At 44.0% G+C, this 23,516-nt stretch overlaps 1 protein-coding gene across 2 annotated transcripts in view; it reads left to right on the forward strand.

Moving 5' to 3' along the window:
• Positions 1 to 5,026: 5,026 nt before the first annotated feature.
• Positions 5,027 to 23,516, forward strand: part of LOC124545019 (NADPH oxidase 4-like) — a 202,776-nt gene continuing 184,286 nt past the window's right edge. Inside the window, exon 1 of one of the 2 annotated variants that reach the window (XM_047123798.1) lies at positions 5,027 to 5,116. In XM_047123798.1, coding sequence (XP_046979754.1) covers positions 5,057 to 5,116 — 60 coding nt within the window. In that variant the 5' untranslated portion in view covers positions 5,027 to 5,056. Of the gene's footprint in view, positions 5,117 to 5,137; positions 5,252 to 23,516 lie in introns of those variants that run through there. The other variant, XM_047123799.1, reaches the window with a different exon arrangement.

Below are 23,516 nucleotides of genomic sequence, written 5' to 3' on the forward strand. Positions count from 1 at the left end.
TGTACTCCTTCAAAATGTGCGACTTAAGGGATCTTATGTTTTTAGTTAACACTGCACCAACGCACCGAACAGTGCAGGTGGAGTATCGAGCTGATGGAGGAATGGAACGCCCTACCAGAAGAATTCCTTACCAAGCTTGTGGCCAGTATGGGAGCATATAGCAGTGCACGCATTTCCTTCCGTAGTGATCACACGCGCTATTAGAAACCGTGTCCCACCGTTTGTAATGTCCATGGGAATCTCATAAATCGCGATGACTTCAATGTAGTTATTGTCTTTGAATAATAGTGTCCTTTGTGTTCGTCTCTTTGCGTATTTCTTTCCGTTAGCATCCGTACTATACTGTAGCACTTCTTTCTATGTGTGGTCCAAGTTTCATCGAGCTATGTTACTAGGCAGTGACACATTCATGCAAAAGCTTTGGACACCAGAGCACACATACCGCGAGACGCTGTCCAGTATATGGCGGAGGATATGTCTCATTAATATTAGTCATTCCCTAGCCTGGACGTTCCATTCGCGCATGAAGATAAAAATGACTATACGCTTCCTCACGAAACCTAGTCTCGTTTATCTCATTGTCATTGTTACCACACCAGAAATACGATTGATATGCTGTCTACTTCGAATACCGGTTCTCTAAGTTAACCTAATAAGGAATCGGGAGAACAACGTCGCCTGTCCTCCAACGGCTCCAATTCAATTTCACTGAGCAGTTCTATTATACAGAACTTTTACAATCCTAGCAATACGTCTCTAAATTCATTCCACATCTTTCGTTACGCAGACCTCAGAAAAACCAAAAAACTAAAGCAATACTCTATAACAGGTTGCACTGGAGTTTGTATGGGAACAAATGCACTGAACTTGCTTAAAATTCTCCCAACAAATGTCTTCGATACGCATTTCTTACAACCGTCTTCATGTGTTCGCTCGGTAATGTTACCCCTGATTATCTAATGAAATATTAGGCTCAAGACGTTTACCGTCAATGTCATGGAATGATACAAAAGAAGAGTTCGTTTATTTTAAGAATTATCTTTCATTTGCCCACTTACAAACAGTTACCATTAGGTACACGATATGCTTTTTGACAGAACTAAATTATGTTCTGTCACAGAGTTTCACCTTGTACCTGCCCATCTACAACATAAACACAACACAGTGATCTACGCGAAAGACATACAGTGATGACACAAATAGTTTAGATAATTGCTAAGGTCCTGTCTATTTAGAAACTTGAACCAGGTATCGAGGACTACTATCCATCAATCCTCCGTTTTTCAATGCCCATTTCTCAGAAAATACACCCCTATAGTTTCGCTGAAGTTCTGGGCTAAGTGTTATGACTGGATGGTCCAGTGGATGTCATTTGAAGTAGAATACACTGAGAACTGTACGTGGCATTTCGGGATACCAGAAATTGGCGTTATTTTTTTTTTTAAGTCATAATGAGCCATCCTGCTATGAAAATATAACGTACATTTCGTACACTCTCTCTACGTTGGTTATTTTGTCAAAGGTAGTGGAGTTTTTACGACCACCATCATCAAAACGTCACAAATTTAAGAGAACAGGGCAAGTCTTTAAAATCTGAGAGAACGAACAAGCGATTGTCGAACTAAAGCTAATTTTGGTGATTTGGGAAAGGGAAATGAGTTAGGAGCATTAACCCATAACCAACGTTTGTGCGATGTGACAATGTTTAGTACTGCAAAGTACGTCAGAAATATTCCAGGGGTACATTTATTGTTTCGATAGTGATTTGTATAGAAAAAAACATTTGATAAAATAGACTTGCAACTACTTTTCGCAGATCTGTACAAAACTGTAACACGCTGCAGGAAACTAATTCTGAGTTTTCCCTAACCTAGAGCACAGAAATTAATGGCTTTTCGAAAGAAGCTAGAGCGGAAAGATTCGCATGCCAGAACTGTCCCCTCTCCTCCTGTTTATATCGTCTGTGTGTGTGAAACGTAATAAAAATTAAGGAAATCGCAAAAAGGCATACAAACTAACGGTAAGAAGATATGGTGCATTACGTTGCTGACGATGTCGGTATCCTCCTATATTCAGAGAAGAACTGTAATTATTCGTTTAGAATTTTGATTGATGTCCAGAAGAAACATAGAAAAAAAGATAAACTGAGGTCGTCAAAGAGCGTTATGAGGAGAGTAAACATTGGATATGAATTACAACTGCTGAGTAACAAAATGATTACTGTTACAAGAAGTGGTGACAATAGGATTTTAATGGTTATTAAAAGAAAACTGGTGTGACCAAACTAGGCTTCAAATTTAAAAGTAATTCATTAATATAGAAATAAAGAAGATATAGTAGTGACTGGTAAACTATAGGGAAACGGGAACGAAAAAATGGATGCTGTGCAGAGTGGATGTTGTTGTTGTTGTGGTCTTTAGTCCAGAGACTGGTTTGATGCAGCTCTCCATGCTACTCTATCCTGTGCAAGCTGCTTCATCTCCTACTACGTACTGCAGCCTACATCCTTCTGAATCTGCTTAGTGTATTCATCTCTTGGTCTCCCTCTACGATTTTTACCCTCCACGCTGCCCTCCAATACTAAATTGGTGATCCCTTGATGCCTCAGAACATGTCCTACCAACCGATCCCTTCTTCTAGTCAAGCTGTGCCACGAACTCCTCTTCTCCCCAATCCTATTCAGTACCTCCTCACTAGTTATGTGATCAACCCATCTAATCTTCAGCATCCTTCTGTAGCACCACATTTCGAAAGCTTCTATTCTCTTCTTGTCCAAACTATTCATCGTCCATGTTTCACTTCCATACGTGGCTACACTCCATACAAATACTTTCAGAAACGACTTCCTGGCACTTAAATCTATACCCGACGTTAACAAATTTCTCTCCTTCAGAAACGCTTTCCTTGCCATTGCCAGTCTACATTTTATATCCTCTCTACTTCGACCATCATCAGTTATTTTGCTCCCCAAATAGAAAAAATACCTTTACTACTTTAAGTGTCTCATTTCTTAATCTAATTCCCTCACCATCACCCGACTTAATTCGACTACATTCCATTATCCTCGTTTTGCTTTTGTTGATGTTCATCTTATACCCTCCTTTCAAGACACTGTCCATTCCGTTCAACTGCTCTTCCAAGTCCTTTGCTGTCTCTGACAGAATTACAATGTCATCGGCGAACCTCAAAGTTTTTACTTCTCCATGGATTTTAATACCTACTCCGAATTTTTCTCTTGTTTCCTTTACTGCTTGCTCAATATACAGATTGAACAACATCGGGGAGAGGCTACAACCCTGTCTCACTCCCTTCCCAACCACTGCTTCCCTTTCATGTCCCTCGACTCTTATAACTGCCATCTGGTTTCTGTACAAACTGTAAATAGCCTTTCGTTCCCCGTATTTTACCCCTGCCACCTTCGGTATTTGAAAGAGAGTATTCCAGTCAACATTGTCAAAAGCTTTCTCTAAGTCTACAAATGCTAGAAACGTATGTTTGCCTTTTCTTAATGTAGCTTCTAAAATAAGTCGTAGGGTCAGTATTGCCTCACGTGTTCCCATATTTCTACGGAATCCAAACTGATCTTCCCCGAGGTCGGCTTCTACCAGTTTTTCCATTCGTCTGTAAAGAATTGGCGTTAGTATTTTGCAGCCGTGACGTATTGATCTGATAATTCGGTAATTTTCACATCTGTCAACGCCTGCTTTCTTTGGGACTGGAATTATTATATTCTTCTTGAAGTCTGAGGGTATTTCGCCTGTCTCATACATTTTGCTCGCCAGATGGTAGAGTTTTGTCAGGACTGGCTCTCCCAAGTCTGTCAGTAGTTCTAATGGAATGTTGTCTACTCCCGGGGCCTTGTTTCGGCTTAGGTGGACTTGCAGTCACAAAAAACACACGTGTTGATAAAAAGCATTTGAGTAAATCGAAAAAGAAAAAAACGAAATCAGGATGTTGATTAACACCATACAGATAAGAAATATGAAATTAATTGGACACTAAGTTCAGTACAATTAGAACATACAGAAGAGCATCGAGGGAAAAACCAGGGAAGGTGCAAGTACCGGTACATAAAATTCATACTGAAAATTGTGATCACTGAAATTAAGAGAGTTTTATCTTTTAATTCTTGGATGCCAAATGGTATAACATTTTGGCAAAAATTACCAAAGCTTGTTCACATTGAGACACATACAGACTTCACCTACCCTACTTTCATCTACTTATCCTGTTTTTGGTTTACCCTATTTATTTTACACAACCACCGACAGGGCAAGTTCCACTAACAAAAATGGTTCAAATGGCTCTGAGCACTATGGGACTTAACAGCTGTGGTCATCAGTCCCCTAGAACTTAGAACTACTTAAACCTAACTAACCTAAGGACATCACACACATCCATGCCCGAGGCAGGATTCGAATCTGCGACCGTAGCAGTCGCACGGTTCCGGACTGCGCGCCTAGAACCGCGAGACCACCGCGGTCGGCCCAAGTTCCATTAACACACCTTCACATTTCGTAGCTATTTTAAAATAGGTAAATGCAGTAAATCCTTACGTTGCTTGTTTAATGGTATTATTTGGGTATTATTTTCGTTTTGGAACCTCGTAGTAATTATATTTATTTTTTGACTACTCATGTTTGTTTTCTTTCGACTAGTTCCTGCGACTTGTGCTACGACATCGCTTCTGTCTGTTCGAATAAAAATTTAATTAACAAGCTAACAGCATCAACAGCTGAAACAATATGGACCAGATTATGAGGAGCAGGAAATGTCTGTAATAACATGATGTAGCAGAGCGCGAGACATCAAATAGGGCCGAAATTTCTGCAGAATGATGCTTCACGATGCTCGGTAGTGGACGCCGCTGTAGCCCACGGAGGCGGCACGTTGCGCGCATGCGCAGTGCGGCTCCCGCCTGCTTGCCTCCTCGTCTTTCGTCTCCTCCACTTCTCTCTTCTCCCTCCCACTTGCATTCCTACCGCGCGTTCTCCCAGCCTCCGGTTCGTGCGCAGCCCGGCAGCACACGCGGCTGCTGCGGCGAGCCAGTGCTGCGATGGCTCGCCGCCGGTGCAGAGGTCGGAGCTGGCTTCGCCGCGCGTCTTTCTGGTTGCTGGTGAGTGAACGGGCTAACCGAGCACAAAGGCCGAGCGCTCACCTCTCTGGGGCGTCGCCCTGATATCACACGTGCTGCTCTGTCGGAGTAAAGGAGCAGCGCACAGCTATATTATGTTCACAGTCACTCTTGTTGGTGAGCAGTTATGAATAACACGTGTTTTAGATGGAAGATTTTGCAGTATTTCCGAAGAACTTTCGCCTCAGTACCACATTTACGCTTATTATGAAAAGTATTATCTTATGGGGTATGAGGCGAAATTTGTGACTGGACTGAGGGTTTCTTCATTGGGCGGACGCAACATGTTACCTTGGATGGGGAGTGATCGACAGATGCAGAAGTAACTTTCTGTTCACGTCGTAAATGTATAACCTTGCGGACAATATTAATAGCAAATCTCAGACTTTTCCCAGATAATGCAGTTATGTAGAATGAAGTACAGTCTGAACAATGCCGTACAAACATTCAGTCAGACCTTTATAAGATTTCAAAGTGATGCGAAGATTGGCAACGTGCTTTAAATTTTCAGAAATGTAAAATTGTGCGCATTGCGAAACAAAAAAACTTTGGCTTCTACGAATATAATAACTGTGAGTCACAGCTGGCATCGGTAAACTCAAATACAGTCACATAGTCGTGGGTAAAACAGGTGTCAGACTTCGGTTTATTGGTAGACTACCAGGGAAGCACAATCAGTCTGCAAAGGAGGCTGCTTACAATTTACTTGTGCAACTCATCCCAGAAGTGTATGGGACCCGAAACAAATAGGAATAACAGGGAACATTGAACTTATGCACATAAGGGCAACATGAAATGTTATAGTTTTGTTTCACCCGCGGGAGACTGTCACAGAGATGTTGAAATAACTGAACCGGCAAACTCTTAAAGACAGACGGAAGCGATTTCGAGAAAGACTACTAACAAAGCTTCAAGAACTGTCTTTAAATGATGATTCTAGAAATATATTACAACTCCCTACACATCGTTTCCGTAGCGATAGTGAGGACAAGATTAGATTAATTACAGCAGGCAGAGAGACCTTTAAACAATCATTCTTCCCGCGCTCCATGTGTGATCGAACGGGTAAAGTACTAACAACAGGTACAATGGTATCTACCCTCTGCCACGCACTTAACAGTGGTTTGTAGAGTACAGATGCAGATTTGTGACGCGTTTCGGGCACCTCGTGCTCATTTTTAGCCAATAGGGCCCACTAAAAAAACTGTCACATTCAACAATTCCTTGTTGCAGACCATATGGTGATGTTAATTATATTGCCAGACACTACCATACAAAACCAACTTAGGCGCCATCTTCTCGTTGCTGAGTGTATCTTTTTAGGACTTCTTATTACTGACAATGTCAATCTTCCCACATTTTTCCCGATCTTCTGTCACCCTTTGGCTTGAATGTGCATATCTTTTCTGGGACAAGGGTGTGGTCGCGTCTACGAAACTGATTTATTAATTCTGTCCTACAGCCCTGCATGCTGTCTCACGCTGAGTATTTGTAATTCTGTTCCTCTGTCTACATTTTTCCCCTGTCTCTTCTTGTCTATCTTCAGCTTTTCTCAAAAACGTAATGCTGGAATTCCGAAAGAGTATATTCCTGGAAGAGACGAGCAACATATTACTTCCTCTCACTTACGTCTCGCGAAATGATCGCAACGAGAAAATCCGAGAAATTACAGTTAATGTGGAAGTTTACCGTCAATCCCCCACGCACCATTTGCAAATGGAACAGGGAAAGGAGGGAGGGGGTGGATAGAGATAGTGGTATCAGAAGTGTCCTTTGCCACACACCGTAAGATGGCTTGCAGAGTACAGATGTAGGTGTACTATATGTAAACCATTTTGCTTCTTTTTCATTAGAATTCACATTTGACTTCCATATAGTAAAGCAGGAATATCCATTAGCTGAAAGTCATCACAGTCTCTCTCCTTACTTTTTTTATATTTCTGGAACGTGTACCACCAACACAATTGTATACTTAAGACAATTTTCTGATAATTTGAACTTCTACTGATATGTTATTACGACAGGCAGGTTTTTTCCTGGTGTAACTAATACATACGTTATCTCCATGTATCTGTGGTGGTGAACTTTTTTTCTGTTTTCTCATCATTAAGAACTCAGTCTTTCGAATATATCATTATAAGAAAATTTATACTGAATGCTAAAATTAACTGATTCTTTAGACCGCTCACTACACAGTTCCCGTTAAATTTGTGCGAAATTATCTTTCGTGTCACGTCTTCCACATTTACATCTGCACTGAGTACGTCATCGTACACTGTGTAGTGGAGGTTATACACTGCATCAGCAGCAATCGCCCTCTCATCCATTTTTTCACAGATGAGTGATGTGCGTGGAAAATCGATTATCAGCGCACCTCCGAATTTATCTAATTTTACCGTTGCAGTCATTAAAAGAGATGTGCATGGGTTGAAGTAACCCGCTTTTTGCACTCGGCTTGGAACTCTGACATGCAATTTAAAAATGAAGCCCTTCCATAACGAATAAATGCCTTTCTGATAGCAACTACCACTTGAATTTGTTGAACGCTTTTGTGACGCTCTTCGTAATGTAAGTAGCCTTTCTTTGAATCTTTTCTATTTTTTCGGAGTACTTCATGAGGGTTCCAGGCGTGTGGATAACAGAACAGCCATGAGTCGGTGAGACGACAGCTTTCTAACCGACCTCTTTCGTACAAGATTTACTCTTAATTAGTACCACTCCAATCCACCTCAATCTGGAAACTGTTTTCCCTTAAAACAGATTTATACAGAATCTCTACCTTAAAGTGCTCCGGATTTATACCCCAAAATATTTAATGGCCCTGTCTGATCCCATTGTCGATCGTCGGTAGTATAGCTACACTATTCTAGTGACTGATCACTGATTGTGTCCCGCTTATTTAGTCGTATTATATTTTGTATCTAGAGTTGGTCATCTATAATTGCTTCTGCGTTTAGCAACAATCTTTCAAAGCTCAGGCATCACTGCTGTAGAATACCAAGGGAATACATGCAGCTATTCTTAGCTGGTTAGTAAGGAACATGACGGCGAATTTTGCGCCGTTTTTCCACACATCTCGCAGCAGCGTGCCAGTCGCTTGTAATTTCTAAGGCTCCCGTCTCCCTAAACCTTGATGAAGGGACAGTGGAATCCGACCTTCCTAAACAAAGCATCTCGTCTTCTGAATAAAACAAAAAAATCCAGATCCAAGCCAGCTAATTTACTAGAAGCGCAGTCACTATTTTGAGTTGCAAATTCCATCATACTTTACACTCAGTCTCTATTATCACTCTAATAAAAATCAGTTTTTAATAAACCAGGTTTTTAAATTGGACAAAAAAGTTTAAAAAATTCTTCCTAGCCATGTGCACGTTTCTAAGCCTATATGAATTGTCCTGAAAATTTGTGACAGAAAATTTTTAATATCTACTAAAATACTTATAGGATTTAAAACACGAGAACGTGAGGCGCGTGCAATGAATATATTAGGAAGAAGGTGAACTCGTATTTACGCATTAATTACGTATTACATGCGCCCCATATGTTACCTTTTAAATCTTACAGTAGCTTCATTCACAGTCACAAATTTTAAGGACAATTTGTATGGCCTTAGGAACTTTACAGGGCTGGGAGAAATGATTTAAAATTTTTAGTCCGATTTAAAAACATGGTAGATTAAAAGCTGATTTTTATTTAAATAATTTTTTCTGAATTTTAGTCTTGTGTGTGAGAAATTTTTCAGTCCATTTCTAACATTCTGATGAGATTACAAATGTGTTAAATTCCAGATTTATTTCAGTTTCTCTTCACCTACGTCAACCAATACATTGCTCCCTCCAACGTATATCTCGCGAAAATACCGTGAAGGCAAAAATTAGAGAGATTTTAGTTCAAACTGGAGCTTCCCAGTAAATCAAATATGAATTAAACATGCTATGTAGTTAATGAGTACCAAACCACCAACAATGTACGTTCAGAGGTCTGCTATGATAAGCAGGAGCACCTGCGAAATTTGTCAGTGATGAAATTAGCGTTCACAGTTCTCGTCGAGCATAAAAGAAAACGGGTATGTAATTTCCAATGTTCGCCTGTTCAGTAACAGCTTCACGTCTTCTCTCATCGTTGTCTTACTACAGGAACTGCTAGTACTACATTTTGCTGCTCTAAAACACGACTTGTTCCTAAGTTCTCAACAGTCCTTTCATTGCTGTTAGCAAAATATGACGCTGCAAACTAAGCGAAAGATTCAGCCACTCTTAGCGGAATGTAGCACAGCTTCTTTGTTTTCAAGCTATCAAGTTTTCTAAGCCACCTATGTAGGGAAGATAAGACACGCTGGTTGCGGTGGTGTTTAATTCTGCGGTAGTCGCTTATCATCCTGGTGGTAGAAATTGTGGTAGTATCTGGCTAGCAAGGGGAGAGGTCGTAGTGTATAGTTCTTAATCGCCATACTTTCGGATAATTGCTTAATTTAAGTTCCAGCCGCTTCGCAGTGTCTTGCGCTAATGAACCAAAACATTATTACTACCCGCTTAATAGCGCGTTGGTCCACGTTCGGGACGCGATACAGCGACACTCTACGTGGCATGGCTTATTTATAGTCCTTTGTAAGTGTCCGGAGGTATGTAGCACCAGATATCTACAGACATACCACACAGTTCCCGAAAATTACGGGCGAGTAGTTTCTTAGCTCACAGCTGGCGCCCGGTAGCGTCCCAGAAGTGTTCGATCTAGCTCTGATCGTGCTAATTCTGTGTCTCCGTCATTAAGTGACTTCATTATCTTGTTCCTCACACCATTTTAGCACGAATCTGGCCTTGTGACACGGGTAGATATCCTGCTGAGAGATGGCATCCCATCGGGCAAGACATCAAGAATGAACAGTTGCAAGTGATTCGCAATAACGTTCATGAAATCCACAGCTGTTATGATGACTCCGTTACTACCTCAGGTTAGGTGGAAGCTCCGGGGAATATCAGCCATAACATAATAATCTCACCAACAGCGTGCGTTCATGGCGCAGAGCGTATTTCGAGAAACTGTTGGCCTGAATGCCGTATCTACCACCGACCTGGCGTAACAACAAACGGTATTCATTCGGCCTGGCGACACGTTTCCGTTGATTCACCGTCCAGTGCCGATGAGCCTGTGCCCACTGCAATTACGAGGGGCGTTAATAAGTAATGCAGCACATTTTTCTTTTCTGAAGCCAGGTTGGTTTTATTCACTATTCAAATACACAATATTATTCCCCAATCTTTTGGCTACAGAACTCTATTTTTCAACATAATCTCCCTTCATTGCGACGACCTTACGCCGCTTTACTGGGAGGGTCTGTAAGCACGCATGGTACCATTCCACTAGTCGAAATCGGAGCCAACGTCTTGCTGCATCAATAACTTACCCATCATCCTAGTTCTGCTTCCTACGGAGTGCAACCTTCATTGGGCCAAACAGATGGAAGTCGGGAGGCACGGGGGAGATTGGACTGCTTTGCGCGGTCTTGTTGCGATGATGACAGACGCCTCGCCCAACGGCTCGACGCGCTTTTGTTCACTGTAAGGTCTCTATAGACGTTCTGCAAGCGCCTATGAACATTTGCGATGCTGTGGTTATGCGCCAATGACAGCTCTTTTCTTGGAACGCACCTCCGCGACAGACGCCATTTTGAAGACTATGTGTAGCGCCGCCACCAATCGAAACTTCATGAAATAATAGGGGCTGACGCAGGTATAGTCCACGGTCTTTCATAACAAATTTCGCATTTTTTCAACCGGAGTTGGCCGAGAAAAGAATGTGTTGCATTACTTATTGAACGACTCTCGTACAGTTGACGATGTCTTTGTGTCAACATGGAAACGTGTAGGGGTCGTTTGCTCCGGAATCTCATGTTCAGCAACGTGTGCTGAACCGTATGCTTCAAAACAGTTGCACCTGCTCTAGGGCTGTATCCTGTCTTCAGACCTGCCACATATCGTCGCCTATCCTGCTTTACAGAGCGGGCAAGCCTCCGACATTCACATTACGTGATGAGGCGCGGACGTCCAACATCTAATCGTGGTTTTACCAGCCTTCAACTATTTTCCATAGATGCCCACGACAGCAGCACGCAAACAGCCGACCAGCTTCGCCATTTCCGAGATGCTCTTTCCCAGGCGCCTGTCCTTCGTCAAAGTCACGAAAGCCAGTTGATTTCACCATCCTATTCGTAGCCTGTATCGTTGCTAGAATGACTCCATATTCGATTCTGTTTCCCTTATATACTTTCCTTACCGCACCACATGTCCTCATCGCCACCAAGCAGCAGTCAATCTCGCGCTTGGCGATGGTCATATTGTTTTGACTCATTACTGAATGCAGTGAAAAAATGAGGAAGTTAAGCTCGACGCCTTCCTTAATGCTATTCGAAAGGAGACAGCATCCTCTCTTTTCGTTGTCAATATCTCACACAGTACTTTGAAGACACTCCAATCCACACGCACTCATCACGGTCGACGTCCGCAGCTCGTGGTCTAGTGACGCCGGCACGGTAGCTCAGCGTGTTCGGTCAGAGGGCCGATTGTCCTCTGTAATAAAAAAACTGAGTAAAGGAATCAACGATCAACTTGAACGAATGCCATGTGACGTCCGCCCAGACCAAGTGCCACGAACTACACTGGACAAAATAAAAAATAATAAAAAAGTGGCTAGCGTTGCTGCCTCTGGATCACGGGGGTTCCCGGCTGGGTTGGGGATTTTTCTCTGTCCGAGGACAGTGTGTTTGTTTTGTCCTCATCACTCGTGAAAGTGGCTAAGTTGGACTGTGTAAAGACTGGGACTTTGTACGGGCGCTGATGACCGAGCAGTTGAGCGCCCCTCAAACTAACCATCATCACAGTCCACTACACTAAAACAGTCACACTTACAACCTGGCACTCACTCTTCGTAAGGGAAAGATACCCAATGAATCCGAATAAAGAAAGTTATTCTTATATAGGCGACTTTACCTGAAGGGATATCGCAGACGACAGTTCCACACGACGTGTATTGTTTCTAGCACTGACTAACTCAGACATGCTGACCTGAAGCTTCAGTTCGTTTGGTGTCCGAATCATCAGTTCTCCTAACACGCATTTCTTTTCTATAAGCCATGTCAGTGATCCAGATAATGACTATCACTGACAATAGTGCTCGTCAGTCTTTAACAACACGACACAGTCATTCAATGTCTTTGGACCAGATCCGCAGTAAAATGTTTCAAAGACGTGACATGATGTTTTCTTTAGCGTACTCCTCGAAGACCTTTAACATTGCCTTTCAGAATAAGGTATACATCTTGAAGACAAATACAGTTTCAGCTTTTAATACTGTTTTCTTTTTGCAGTCTACCCATAACAGTACTTGGCCTCACAATCTACGAAACAGGCAAACTCAGCCACTTGCTGTTCCTGCCATTCTTGGAGTAGGATTGATGTACTGGAAGAAGCTTCGGGATCCAGACGTGGCATGTTTTCGGTTTTCTTCGCACTTCATCTTCATTCAGAGATGTATAATAGTCAAGTGGAATTCAATAATTAACTTATTAGGCTTACAGAAAATTTTGTGCTTTCGGTAAAAAATTTCCAGGAATGTGACTGCGTTGTCATATTGCCATAGTGATCGATATTTCGGCGAGTGTTCCAAGGGCACTTCGTTTCGTCCGGGGAGGATGGGAAGCTTATTTACTACTTGTCGAAAGCCACGTTAAATATTGTGTACTAGAGCTCATACTACTGTTATCATAGTTTATCAAGTTTTTGATGCTAAACTAAGAGTACAAGATCAAAATAAGCTCCTGCATATGGAATAAACGAAAAACAAGAAATCTAGGAACAAGGGGGTCATTGTGTCCCCCTCCCCCGTCATCTAAATTTCTGTTTCACATTTGTCTCGGTCAGTGAACCCTATCTGTAAGATTCTCCCACCTTACACTGTTCTTCTTACACTATTTCATCTTTCGTTCCTTCGATGTGATTAAGCGATTTTTTTCTTTCCATATTTTATCGTAAACTCTTTCTCCGGTGACTGCCTACATCATTTACACATGAATTGTTTCCTTTCTCCTGCCTTAAAACTGCATCCAGCCTTACACACGTTATTCGTAGATCAGCGCCTCAGGGATTCGTCGGTGTTTTTATAAGTTAGTCTGTTGCCCAACACATGTATTATTAGGTTGGTGCAAAAGTTCTTAGCGTTTTTGTTTTGCATGTCTGTATTACAGTTACTATGGGTTTATTTATCTATTGTCATCTTTTATTTGTAGTCCACTGTTGTTATTTGAGTTAACATATTGCCATTTTGTCATTTGGAGATCGTAAGTGGAGTTGTGGACGCTAGAAAATGAAGTGCCAAGTGCAGAAATCAAAACAATTCCGACATATTCTTCTGTATGAGTTCAGTACAGTGGCGACAGCAGCAGAGTCAACAAGAAACATTTGCGCCATGTCTGAGGATAATGCTATGGCACAGAAACACGGCAAGACTATGGTTTTCTCCTTTTAAGGAGGTTCGTTATGACATTAGGGGCTCTCCAGTTCGGGGTACTCAAGAACTTGCAAATGCGATGAACTGTGATCATTCCACCATTGTGCGACATTTGCCTGCAAAGGGGAACGTTTCAAAATAGGGTGTTTGGGTACCGCATGCTCTAAGCCAAAATCACAAAAATCAGTGGGCGACCATATCTGCATCTCTGCTTGCTCACCACCATCTGGCTCGTGATCAACACCGACCATTCCTATCCTGTATCATTACAGGTGACGAGAAATGGAGTCTTTATGCGAACATAAGGAAAAGGAAGGAATGCTTGAGCCCACTCCCCGTACAAAGACCTATGCGCCACAAAAGATAATATTATGCCTCTGGAGGAACAACAACGGTGTGATGTAGTATTGCTTCCCCGAGGTGCAACCATCACTGATGACATATACACTCCTGGAAATGGAAAAAAGAACACATTGACACCGGTGTGTCAGACCCACCATACTTGCTCCGGACACTGCGAGAGGGCTGTACAAGCAATGATCACACGCACGGCACAGCGGACACACCAGGAACCGCGGTGTTGGCCGTCGAATGGCGCTAGCTGCGCAGCATTTGTGCACCGCCGCCGTCAGTGTCAGCCAGTTTGCCGTGGCATACGGAGCTCCATCGCAGTCTTTAACACTGGTAGCATGCCGCGACAGCGTGGACGTGAACCATATGTGCAGTTGACGGACTTTGAGCGAGGGCGTATAGTGGGCATGCGGGAGGCCGGGTGGACGTACCGCCGAATTGCTCAACACGTGGGGCGTGAGGTCTCCACAGTACATCGATGTTGTCGCCAGTGGTCGGCGGAAGGTGCACGTGCCCGTCGACCTGGGACCGGACCGCAGCGACGCACGGATGCACGCCAAGACCGTAGGATCCTACGCAGTGCCGTAGGGGACCGCACCGCCACTTCCCAGCAAATTAGGGACACTGTTGCTCCTGGGGTATCGGCGAGGACCATTCGCAACCGTCTCCATGAAGCTGGGCTACGGTCCCGCACACCGTTAGGCCGTCTTCCGCTCACGCCCCAACATCGTGCAGCCCGCCTCCAGTGGTGTCGCGACAGGCGTGAATGGAGGGACGAATGGTGACGTGTCGTCTTCAGCGATGAGAGTCGCTTCTGCCTTGGTGCCAATGATGGTCGTATGCGTGTTTGGCTCCGTGCAGGTGAGCGCCACAATCAGGACTGCATACGACCGAGGCACACAGGGCCAACACCCGGCATCATGGTGTGGGGAGCGATCTCCTACACTGGCCGTACACCACTGGTGATCGTCGAGGGGACACTGAATAGTGCACGGTACATCCAAACCGTCATCGAACCCATCGTTCTACCATTCCTAGACCGGCAAGGGAACTTGCTGTTCCAACAGGACAATGCACGTCCGCATGTATCCCGTGCCACCCAACGTGCTCTAGAAGGTGTAAGTCAACTACCCTGGCCAGCAAGATCTCCGGATCTGTCCCCCATTGAGCATGTTTGGGGCTGGATGAAGCGTCGTCTCACGCGGTCTGCACGTCCAGCACCAACGCTGGTCCAACTGAGGCGCCAGGTGGAAATGGCATGGCAAGCCGTTCCACAGGACTACATCCAGCATCTCTACGATCGTCTCCATGGGAGAATAGCAGCCTGCATTGCTGCGGAAGGGGGATATACACTGTACTAGTGCCGACATTGTGCATGCTCTGTTGCCTGTGTCTATGTGCCTGTGGGTCTGTCAGTGTGATCATGTGATGTATCTGACCCCAGGAATGTGTCAATAAAGTTTCCCCTTCCTGGGACATTGAATTCACGGTGTTCTTATTTCAGTTTCCAGGAGTGTATTTTCAACAACTGAGATGTCATGCAGACGCAATCCAAGAACAATGACCAGGAAGACTGAGTGATGCTGCTCCACGATAACGGCCGCCAGCATTCTGCTAGACTGACAAAAAAGACTGTACAGGAGTTGGGTGGGGAAGTCATCCCGCACCCACCTCAGCTGATCTTGCGGCCTCACATTTTCACCTCTTCCGCTCACTAACGAACAACCTTCTAGGAACTTACTTTCCGGATGAAAACGCGCTCCGAACATGGTTCCACGAGTTCTTCGCCATAAAACCACGTGATTTCCACAGTCGCGGAATCGAAAAGTTACTCCAGCGTTGCCAGACTGTTGTAAATAGTGAAGGAGAAAATATTCTTAATGACAAAAGTCTCCGTTATGTATATCTGTTGTGTTCCTTGAAACACTACGAGCTTATGCACCAACCCAGCATTTCTGCGTCTTTCGGGTCATAAGGGAAATTCATGATTATACAGTGTTTTTATTGAAAGCTGCCTGATCTGTGATGTACAGCTATTTCGAGTTAACCTTAGCTTTCAGGTCTAATATTAACATCTTTTAGCACAATGTGACACGCTAGGGAATCCAATAATTCACGTTGTTTCGAAACAAGAAGGACTTGTGGCAATAACCTGTTCAGCTTCAGAAGTTCAAAGGCCTGGCCCTGACAAATGTATAACCGTTAACCCTTCCTTGTTAACCCCACATCCATCTGTGTTAGTCTGCAGTTGAGAAGAGCGAGCTGACTCATCAGGCCGTGTTAGAATGTCATCCGACGTACAGACAACCACTAAAACAATTATGATTTAATTCCCCTCTCTGTCTATCCATCATCATATTGGTAGTAAGATCCAAAACGTCTGAGAAACCTTTTGAAGAAAGAAAGCCAACAGTTTAACGTTACGTCGACATCCAGATAATTAAAGATGAAGCGTTAACCCGAACACGAACGCAGACTTAATTAAGGAACAAACTTGGGATATAACTCAAGAAATTTTGTGAAAGAAGCACGTAAAACTTAAATCCAATTCAGTGTGCACGTTCGGTCAGTGAAACACTCCGAGCCAAGGTACAATGTAATTTACGTAGTAACCTTTGCACTCAAAATACCGCTTTCGTTTTAGCCTTATAGATCCCTATATCAGATTGTTTGTATAGAGTTAAGTGGTGAAATACACGCTATAGGCCGACATGTTTTGTTGCTAATTATGAGCAGCCATCGCACTGACTGTGCCTGATATCCTACACACCCCGTAAGCAGTAAAGACGCCACCTAATGACGTAAAGAAATAGTCACAAAGAAACGAAGAAATCTTACACTGAGATGACAAAAATCTTGGGGTACCTCCTAATATCGTGTCGGAACTGCTTCTGCCAGACGGAGTGCAGCAACTTGACATGGCATGGACTCAACGAGTGGCTGGAAGTCCCCTGTAGAAATATTGAACCATGCTGTCACTGTAGCCAACCATAAATGCGAAAGTCTTGCCGGAGCAGGATTTTGTGCACGAACAGATCTCTCGATTATGTCCCCTATATGTTCGATGTGATTCATGTCAGGCGATCTGGGTGGCCAAATCATTCGCTCAAATTGGTCTCAATGTTGTTCGAACCAATCATGGGCTATTTTGGCCCTGTGCGCTGGTGCGTTGTCATCCATAAAAATTACTTCGTTGTTTGGAAATATGAAGTCCACGAATGGCTGCAAATGGCCTCCAAGTAGCCGAACACACCCATTTCCAGTTCACACCATTATGGAGCCATCACTAGCTTTAACAGTGCGTTTTTCATAACCGGGGTCCTAGGCTTCGTGGGATGTACGCCACGCTCTAACCCAATCATCAGTTCTTACCTAGTGAAATCGGGACTCATCTTACCAGTCCACGGTTTTCGAGTCGTCTACGGTCCAATCGACATGGTCACGAGCCCAGCAGAGCCTGGCAGTTGAGCGTCCCACAAACCAAAAACCAAACGAGCCGGCCGGCCGTGTGGCCGAGCGGTTCTAGGCGCTTCAGTCTGGAACCGCGCGACCGCTACGGTCGCAGGTTCGAATCCTGTCTCGGGCATGGATGTGTGTGATGTCCTTAGATTAGTTAGGTTTAAGTAGTTCTAAGTTCTAGGGGACTGATGACCTCAGATGTTGAGTCCCACAGTGCTCAGAGCCATTTGAACCATTTGAACCAAACGAGCCCAGGAGAGGAGCAGCAGGCAAGGTCGTGCTGTTAGCGAAGGCACTCGCGTCGATCGTCTACCGCCATAGCCTATTAACGCCATTGTCCTAAAGAATAGGTTCGTCGTACGTCCCACATTGATTTCTGAGCCTGTTTCTTTTCTGTTAGCACTGACGACTCTACGCAAATGTCACTCCTCTCGGTCGTTAACTACAGGCCGTCGGCCACTGCGTTCTCTGTGGTGAGATGTAATGCCTGAAATCTAGTATTCTAGGCACATTCTTGACACCGTGGATCTCGGAATATTGAATTCCCTAACGATGCGTCTAACTCCAACTACGAGGCGTGATTTTTAAGTAAGTACCGTTTTGAAATTAAATAAAGACGTGCTAAGATATCTCAATAATTTTATTTTTACATGAAAGCCTGTACCTTTATCTACGCACTGACGCCATTACAGTCTGATTCTTCCTTGTTTACGTTGGGTACTGAGTGTTTAAGATGCCTCCGATAATCGTGAGTCCCGCCGTCTATGAAGTACGGGCTGTTATAAGATTTCTTAGTGCTAAAGGCCTAGAAGCGATCGATATTCATCGTGAGATCTGTGCAGTTTACGGAGAGAACATTATGAGTGATGGGATGTTAAGAAAGTGGGTGAGAGCATTTAAAGTTGGCCGCAGAAATGTGCATGATGAACAACGGAGTGAGCGTTCTTCGGTCGTTAATGAAAGTTTGGTGCAGGAAGTGGACAATAAGGTGAGAGAAAACAGACGCTTTACGATTTCCTTCTTGCGGGATGACTTTCCTAATGTTTCTCGTAGTGTTTTGTATGACATTGTGACCGAGCACTTGAATTACCGAAAATTGTGCGCACGTTGGGTACCGAAAATGTTGACGGATGTACACAAAACCAAACGTTTAGACAGTGCATTGACTTTCCTTGAGCGGTACCACAACGACGGTGATGATTTCTTAATCCAAATTGTTACGTGCGATGAAACATGGGTGGCCTACGTCACACCAGAATCAAAGCAAAAGTCCATGGAAGTTGAGCAAGGGCATCGTTTTGCTGCAAGACCATGTCCGCCCGCATGTGGTGAATCAGACCAAAGATCTCATCACATCTTTTCGATGGGAAACTCTAGATCATCCTCCGCACAGCCCCGATCTTGCGCCCAGTGACTACCATGTGTTCCTGCACTTGAAGAAAGTGATTTCCCTAAATCACTCCAGGCAAATGCCGGGATGGTTCCTCTGAAAGGGCACGGCCGACTTCCTTCCCTAATCCGATGAGACCGATGACCACGCAGTCTGGTCTCCTTCCCCAAACCAACCAACCAACCAACCAACTTGAAGAAACACCAGGGCGGTCAGCGTCTTCAAGACGATGACGAAGACTAAACAGTGGTGAAGTAGTGGTTAACGATTCAAGCGGCAGACTTCTATGAGGAGGATATTCAAAAACTGGCACAGCGTTATGACAAGTGCCTCAATATTGACGGAAATTATGTAGAAAAGTAGATTAAGGTACAGGCTTTCATGTAAAAATAAAATTATTAAGATATCTTATCACGTGTTTTTTTAAATTTCAAAACGGTACTTAATTATAAAACACGCCTCGTACCATTCCGCGTTCAAAGGCTGTTAATTCCCGTCGTGCCGCCTTAATCGCGTCGGTAACCTTTTCACATGAATCGTCCGAGTACAAATCACAGCTCCGCCTGTGCACTGCCTTTTTATAACTTGTGTACGCTATACTACCGCCATCTGTGCAGTTTACCGTTTACAATTGCTACACGCGCTGACACCCGATGACAAAGTCAAACTCTTTGAATTTTCGGCGCGGTTGCAAAAGCTCATGGAAGAGGATGCGTTCAGTGCGAAACTTGTTACTATTACAAATGATTGAAGCGATTTCATAAATTCACTGTAGCTCCATTCATTGACATATGGTCACGACACACTACAGATACGTAGAAAAACTCATAAAGTTTTGTTCGGCTGAAGCCGCACTTCAGGTTTCTGCCGCCAGAGCGCTCGAGAGCGCAGTGAGACAAAATGGCGACAGGAGCCGAGAAAGCGTATGTCGTGCTTGAAATGCACTCGCATCAGTCAGTCATAACAGTGCAACGACACTTCAGGACGAAGTTCAACAAAGATCCACCAACTGCTGACTCCATTCGGCGATGGTATGCGCAGTTTAAAGCTTCGCACGGTTGAACGCGTGCGGGCAAGTTTCACGCGTAGCCCGCGGAAGTCGACGAATAAAGCAAGCAGGGAGCTAAACGTAACACAGCCGACGGTTTGGAAAATCTTACGGAAAAGGCTAAAGCAGAAGCCTTACCGTTTACAATTGCTACACGCGCTGACACCCGATGACAAAGTCAAACTCTTTGAATTTTCGGCGCGGTTGCAACAGCTCATGGAAGAGGATGCGTTCAGTGCGAAACTTGTTTTCAGTGATGAAGCAACATTTTTTCTTAATGGTGAAGTGAACAGACACAATGTGCGAATCTGGGCGGTAGAAAATCCTCACGCATTCGTGCAGCAAATTCGCAATTCAACAAAAGTTAATGTGTTTTGTGCAATCTCACGGTTTAAAGTTTACGGCCCCTTTTCTTCTGCGAAAAAAAAAACGTTACAGGACACGTGTATCTGGACATGCTGGAAAATTGGCTCATGCCACAACTGGAGACCGACAGCGCCGACTTCATCTTTCAACAGGATGGTGCTCCACCGCACTTCCATCATGATGTTCGGCATTTCTTAAGCAGGAGATTGGAAAACCGATGGATCGGTCGTGGTGGTGATCATGATCAGCAATTCATGTCATGGCCTCCACGCTCTCCCGATTTAACCCCATGCGATTTCTTTCTGTGGGGTTATGTGAAAGATTGTGTTTAAACCTCCTCTACGAAGAAACGTGCCAGAACTGCGAGTTCGCATCAACGATGCTTTCGAACTCATTGATGGGGACATGCTACGCAGAGTGTGGGAGGAACTTGATTATCGGCTTGATGTCTGCCGAATCACTAAAAGGGCACATATCGAACATTTGTGAATGCCTAAAAAAACTTTTTGAGTTTTCGTATGTGTGTGCAAAGCATTGTGAAAATATCTCAAATAATAAAGTTATTGTAGAGCTGTGAAATCGATTCAATCATTTGTAATAACCCTGTATATGTGCATATCGCTATCGCATAACTTCTGTCGTCTCAATGTATTACGAAAATCACCAAGGTTGTAAATACCAGTCCCAAAAGCCTGCCCTGTGCATTCCCCAGTTTGATTCGAACAGTTCTGATCACGACCGCGGCAGGTCCCGGCTCGCGGCAGCCGCGCGCCAGCCACCGTTCGGAGCGGCTGCCTTGACCTCGGCTACGACCGGCTCTCCGGGCGGTCTGGTCTGCGGCGCCGCGGAACAGTCTGGGGGCACGCCCACCGCGTCGTCGCTGGTGGCGCGGCATTGTGTGGGGGAAGCGCTCGCCGCCCCGGCAGATTAGATACTGGCAGCGCTCTCCGCGGCGTTACTGCTAGGCGTGCCGCTCGGGGAGCCTTGTCAGGCGCCGGGCCTGGCAGCACTCAGACGCTCGGCGCTGGCGAGGACTCCATCTCAAAACTTCCTCTTGTTTGTGACGCGACAAAACGTGGCAAGCTGCGCCCGGCTGGTCTTATTCCTTCGCCCCGTTGTCCCCTCTGTAAACTGTTTGTAGGGAAGCAGCCTACTCACGCCATATAAAATTCATATGCTTTCCATTGTGGGCCAGCCTAGTCCGCTGTAACTAGCAGTGACGTCACGAATGTTGCGCAATACCTTAAAAATAAAGTAAATAATCTGAAAAGTTAAAATGCCGGCCAGAGTGGCCGAGCGGTTCTAGGCGCTACAGCCTGGAACCGCGCGACTGCTATGGTCGCAGGTTCGAATCCTGCCTCGGGCATGGATGTGTGTGATGTCCTTAGGTTAGTTAGGTTTAAGTAGCTCTAAGTTCTAGGGGACTGATGACCTCAGAAGTTAAGTCCCATAGAGCTCAGAGCCATTTGAACCATTTTTTTTTTAAAAAGTTGATAGCATGTCAGGAGTGATGCAAAAAATAATAAAGTGTTAAGTTTCAGTTTGGTAACTCAAATAGTTTTCGAAATTTGGATATTCTACGTAAAAATCATCGGCGCAACTGGAAGGAGCTATAAACTTCAAAATTTATATTCGAATTCCGTTTTCATTGTAATTTAATGGAAATGGATCTCACAAAGTAATATTTTGCTTGAAATTCATGATTTTCTGTTTTTGTGTCCTAAGAGTACGGAAGCAAGATAGATTAAGTAAGTGATTAGATAAAGCTAGGATGTTTAGATTTGGGTAGAATGGAGATACGCTATAATAAAAAAGACGTGAGAAGTTTCAAAAAGGTAGCTATAAAACTATAGCTGTAGCGTCTCTCCAAAGGACAAGTTCACAGCTCATTTATTGCACACAGTACAACTAAAATAATTCTCTCGCCAAAAGTATTTCACCTAGCCACATTAGAATTTTATTATAGATACTTAGCTTTGTGCTGAGTGCACAATTAAATAGAGAGATTCATTGGCCTTCAGCGAATGAAGTAATTATTTAGTAACTTGAAGTGTTCTACTAGCCCCAGCGGCTGGTCAAGAAGGCAAACGTTGTCAGCTGCTGCTTTGGCGGTCCGCACCGCGGCTATATAAATAAGAGCGTGCGAGCTAGAGTAAGATCGCTATCAGTGTCTCGTGTGTGCCGTCATGTTTTGTGTTCAGTGTTCACCGTCACACTCCATCGTTCACCTGTGCCATCGACATCTTCAGTGTTTGTGCGTTGTGTCCACAGTTTGTAGTGTGGATTATCGTCGAGTGTGAACGGCTCCCTGTTTGTATTTGTGTGTCTACTGTTTTATTACCCGCCATTATGTAACTTATGTGTATTCTTTGTTTTTTCACATTGTCTATTCTATGGCTGAAGAGCAGCGTAGAATGCTGCTGACAGCCTGCCTGTTGTACAGGTTTTAAAATAACAATAAAAAAACTAGATTAAGGTCCCAGTTCTCTTAACAATGAGTTCGCATTGTGATAAAGATTTAATAACAGAACGACTCCAGTGATTCAGTCTCAGTTTGCGTATGTCGTATTTCCACGTGTCGCCACAGGACAGACTTTCTACCATTACTAGCGTGGCGTTTGATGAGTTTTTGATGCGGCCCGCCACGAATTCCTTCCCTGTACTAACCTCTTCATCTCAGAGTAGCACTTGCAACCTACGTCCTCTATTATTTGCTTGACGTATTCCAATCTCTGTCTTCCTCTACAGTTTTTGCCCTCTGCAGCTCCCTCTAGTACCATGGAAGTCATTCCCTCATGTCTTAGCAGATGTCCTATCATCCTGTCCCTTCTCCTTATCAGTGTTTTCCACATATTCCTTTCCTCTCCGATTCTGCGTAGAACCTCCTCATTCCTTACCTTATCAGTCCACCTAATTTTCAACATTCGTCTATAGCACCACATTTCAAATGCTTCGATTCTCTTCTGTTCCGGTTTTCCCACAGTCCATGTTTCACTACCATACAATGCTGTACTCCAGACTTACATCCTCAGAAATTTCTTCCTCAAATTAAGGCCGGTATTTGATATTAGTAGACTTCTCTTGGCCAGAAATGCCTTTTTTGCCATAGTGAGTCTGCTTTTGATGTCCTCCTTGCTCCGTCCGTCATTGGTTATTTTACTGCCTAGGTAGCAGAATTCCTTAACTTCATTGACTTCGTGACCATCAATCCTGATGTTAAATTTCTCGCTGTTCTCATTTCTACTACTTCTCATTACCTTAGTCTT

The sequence above is a fragment of the Schistocerca americana genome, chromosome 8, assembly GCF_021461395.2.
Source record: "Schistocerca americana isolate TAMUIC-IGC-003095 chromosome 8, iqSchAmer2.1, whole genome shotgun sequence".
In the NCBI taxonomy this organism is placed as follows: Eukaryota; Metazoa; Arthropoda; class Insecta; order Orthoptera; family Acrididae; genus Schistocerca; species Schistocerca americana.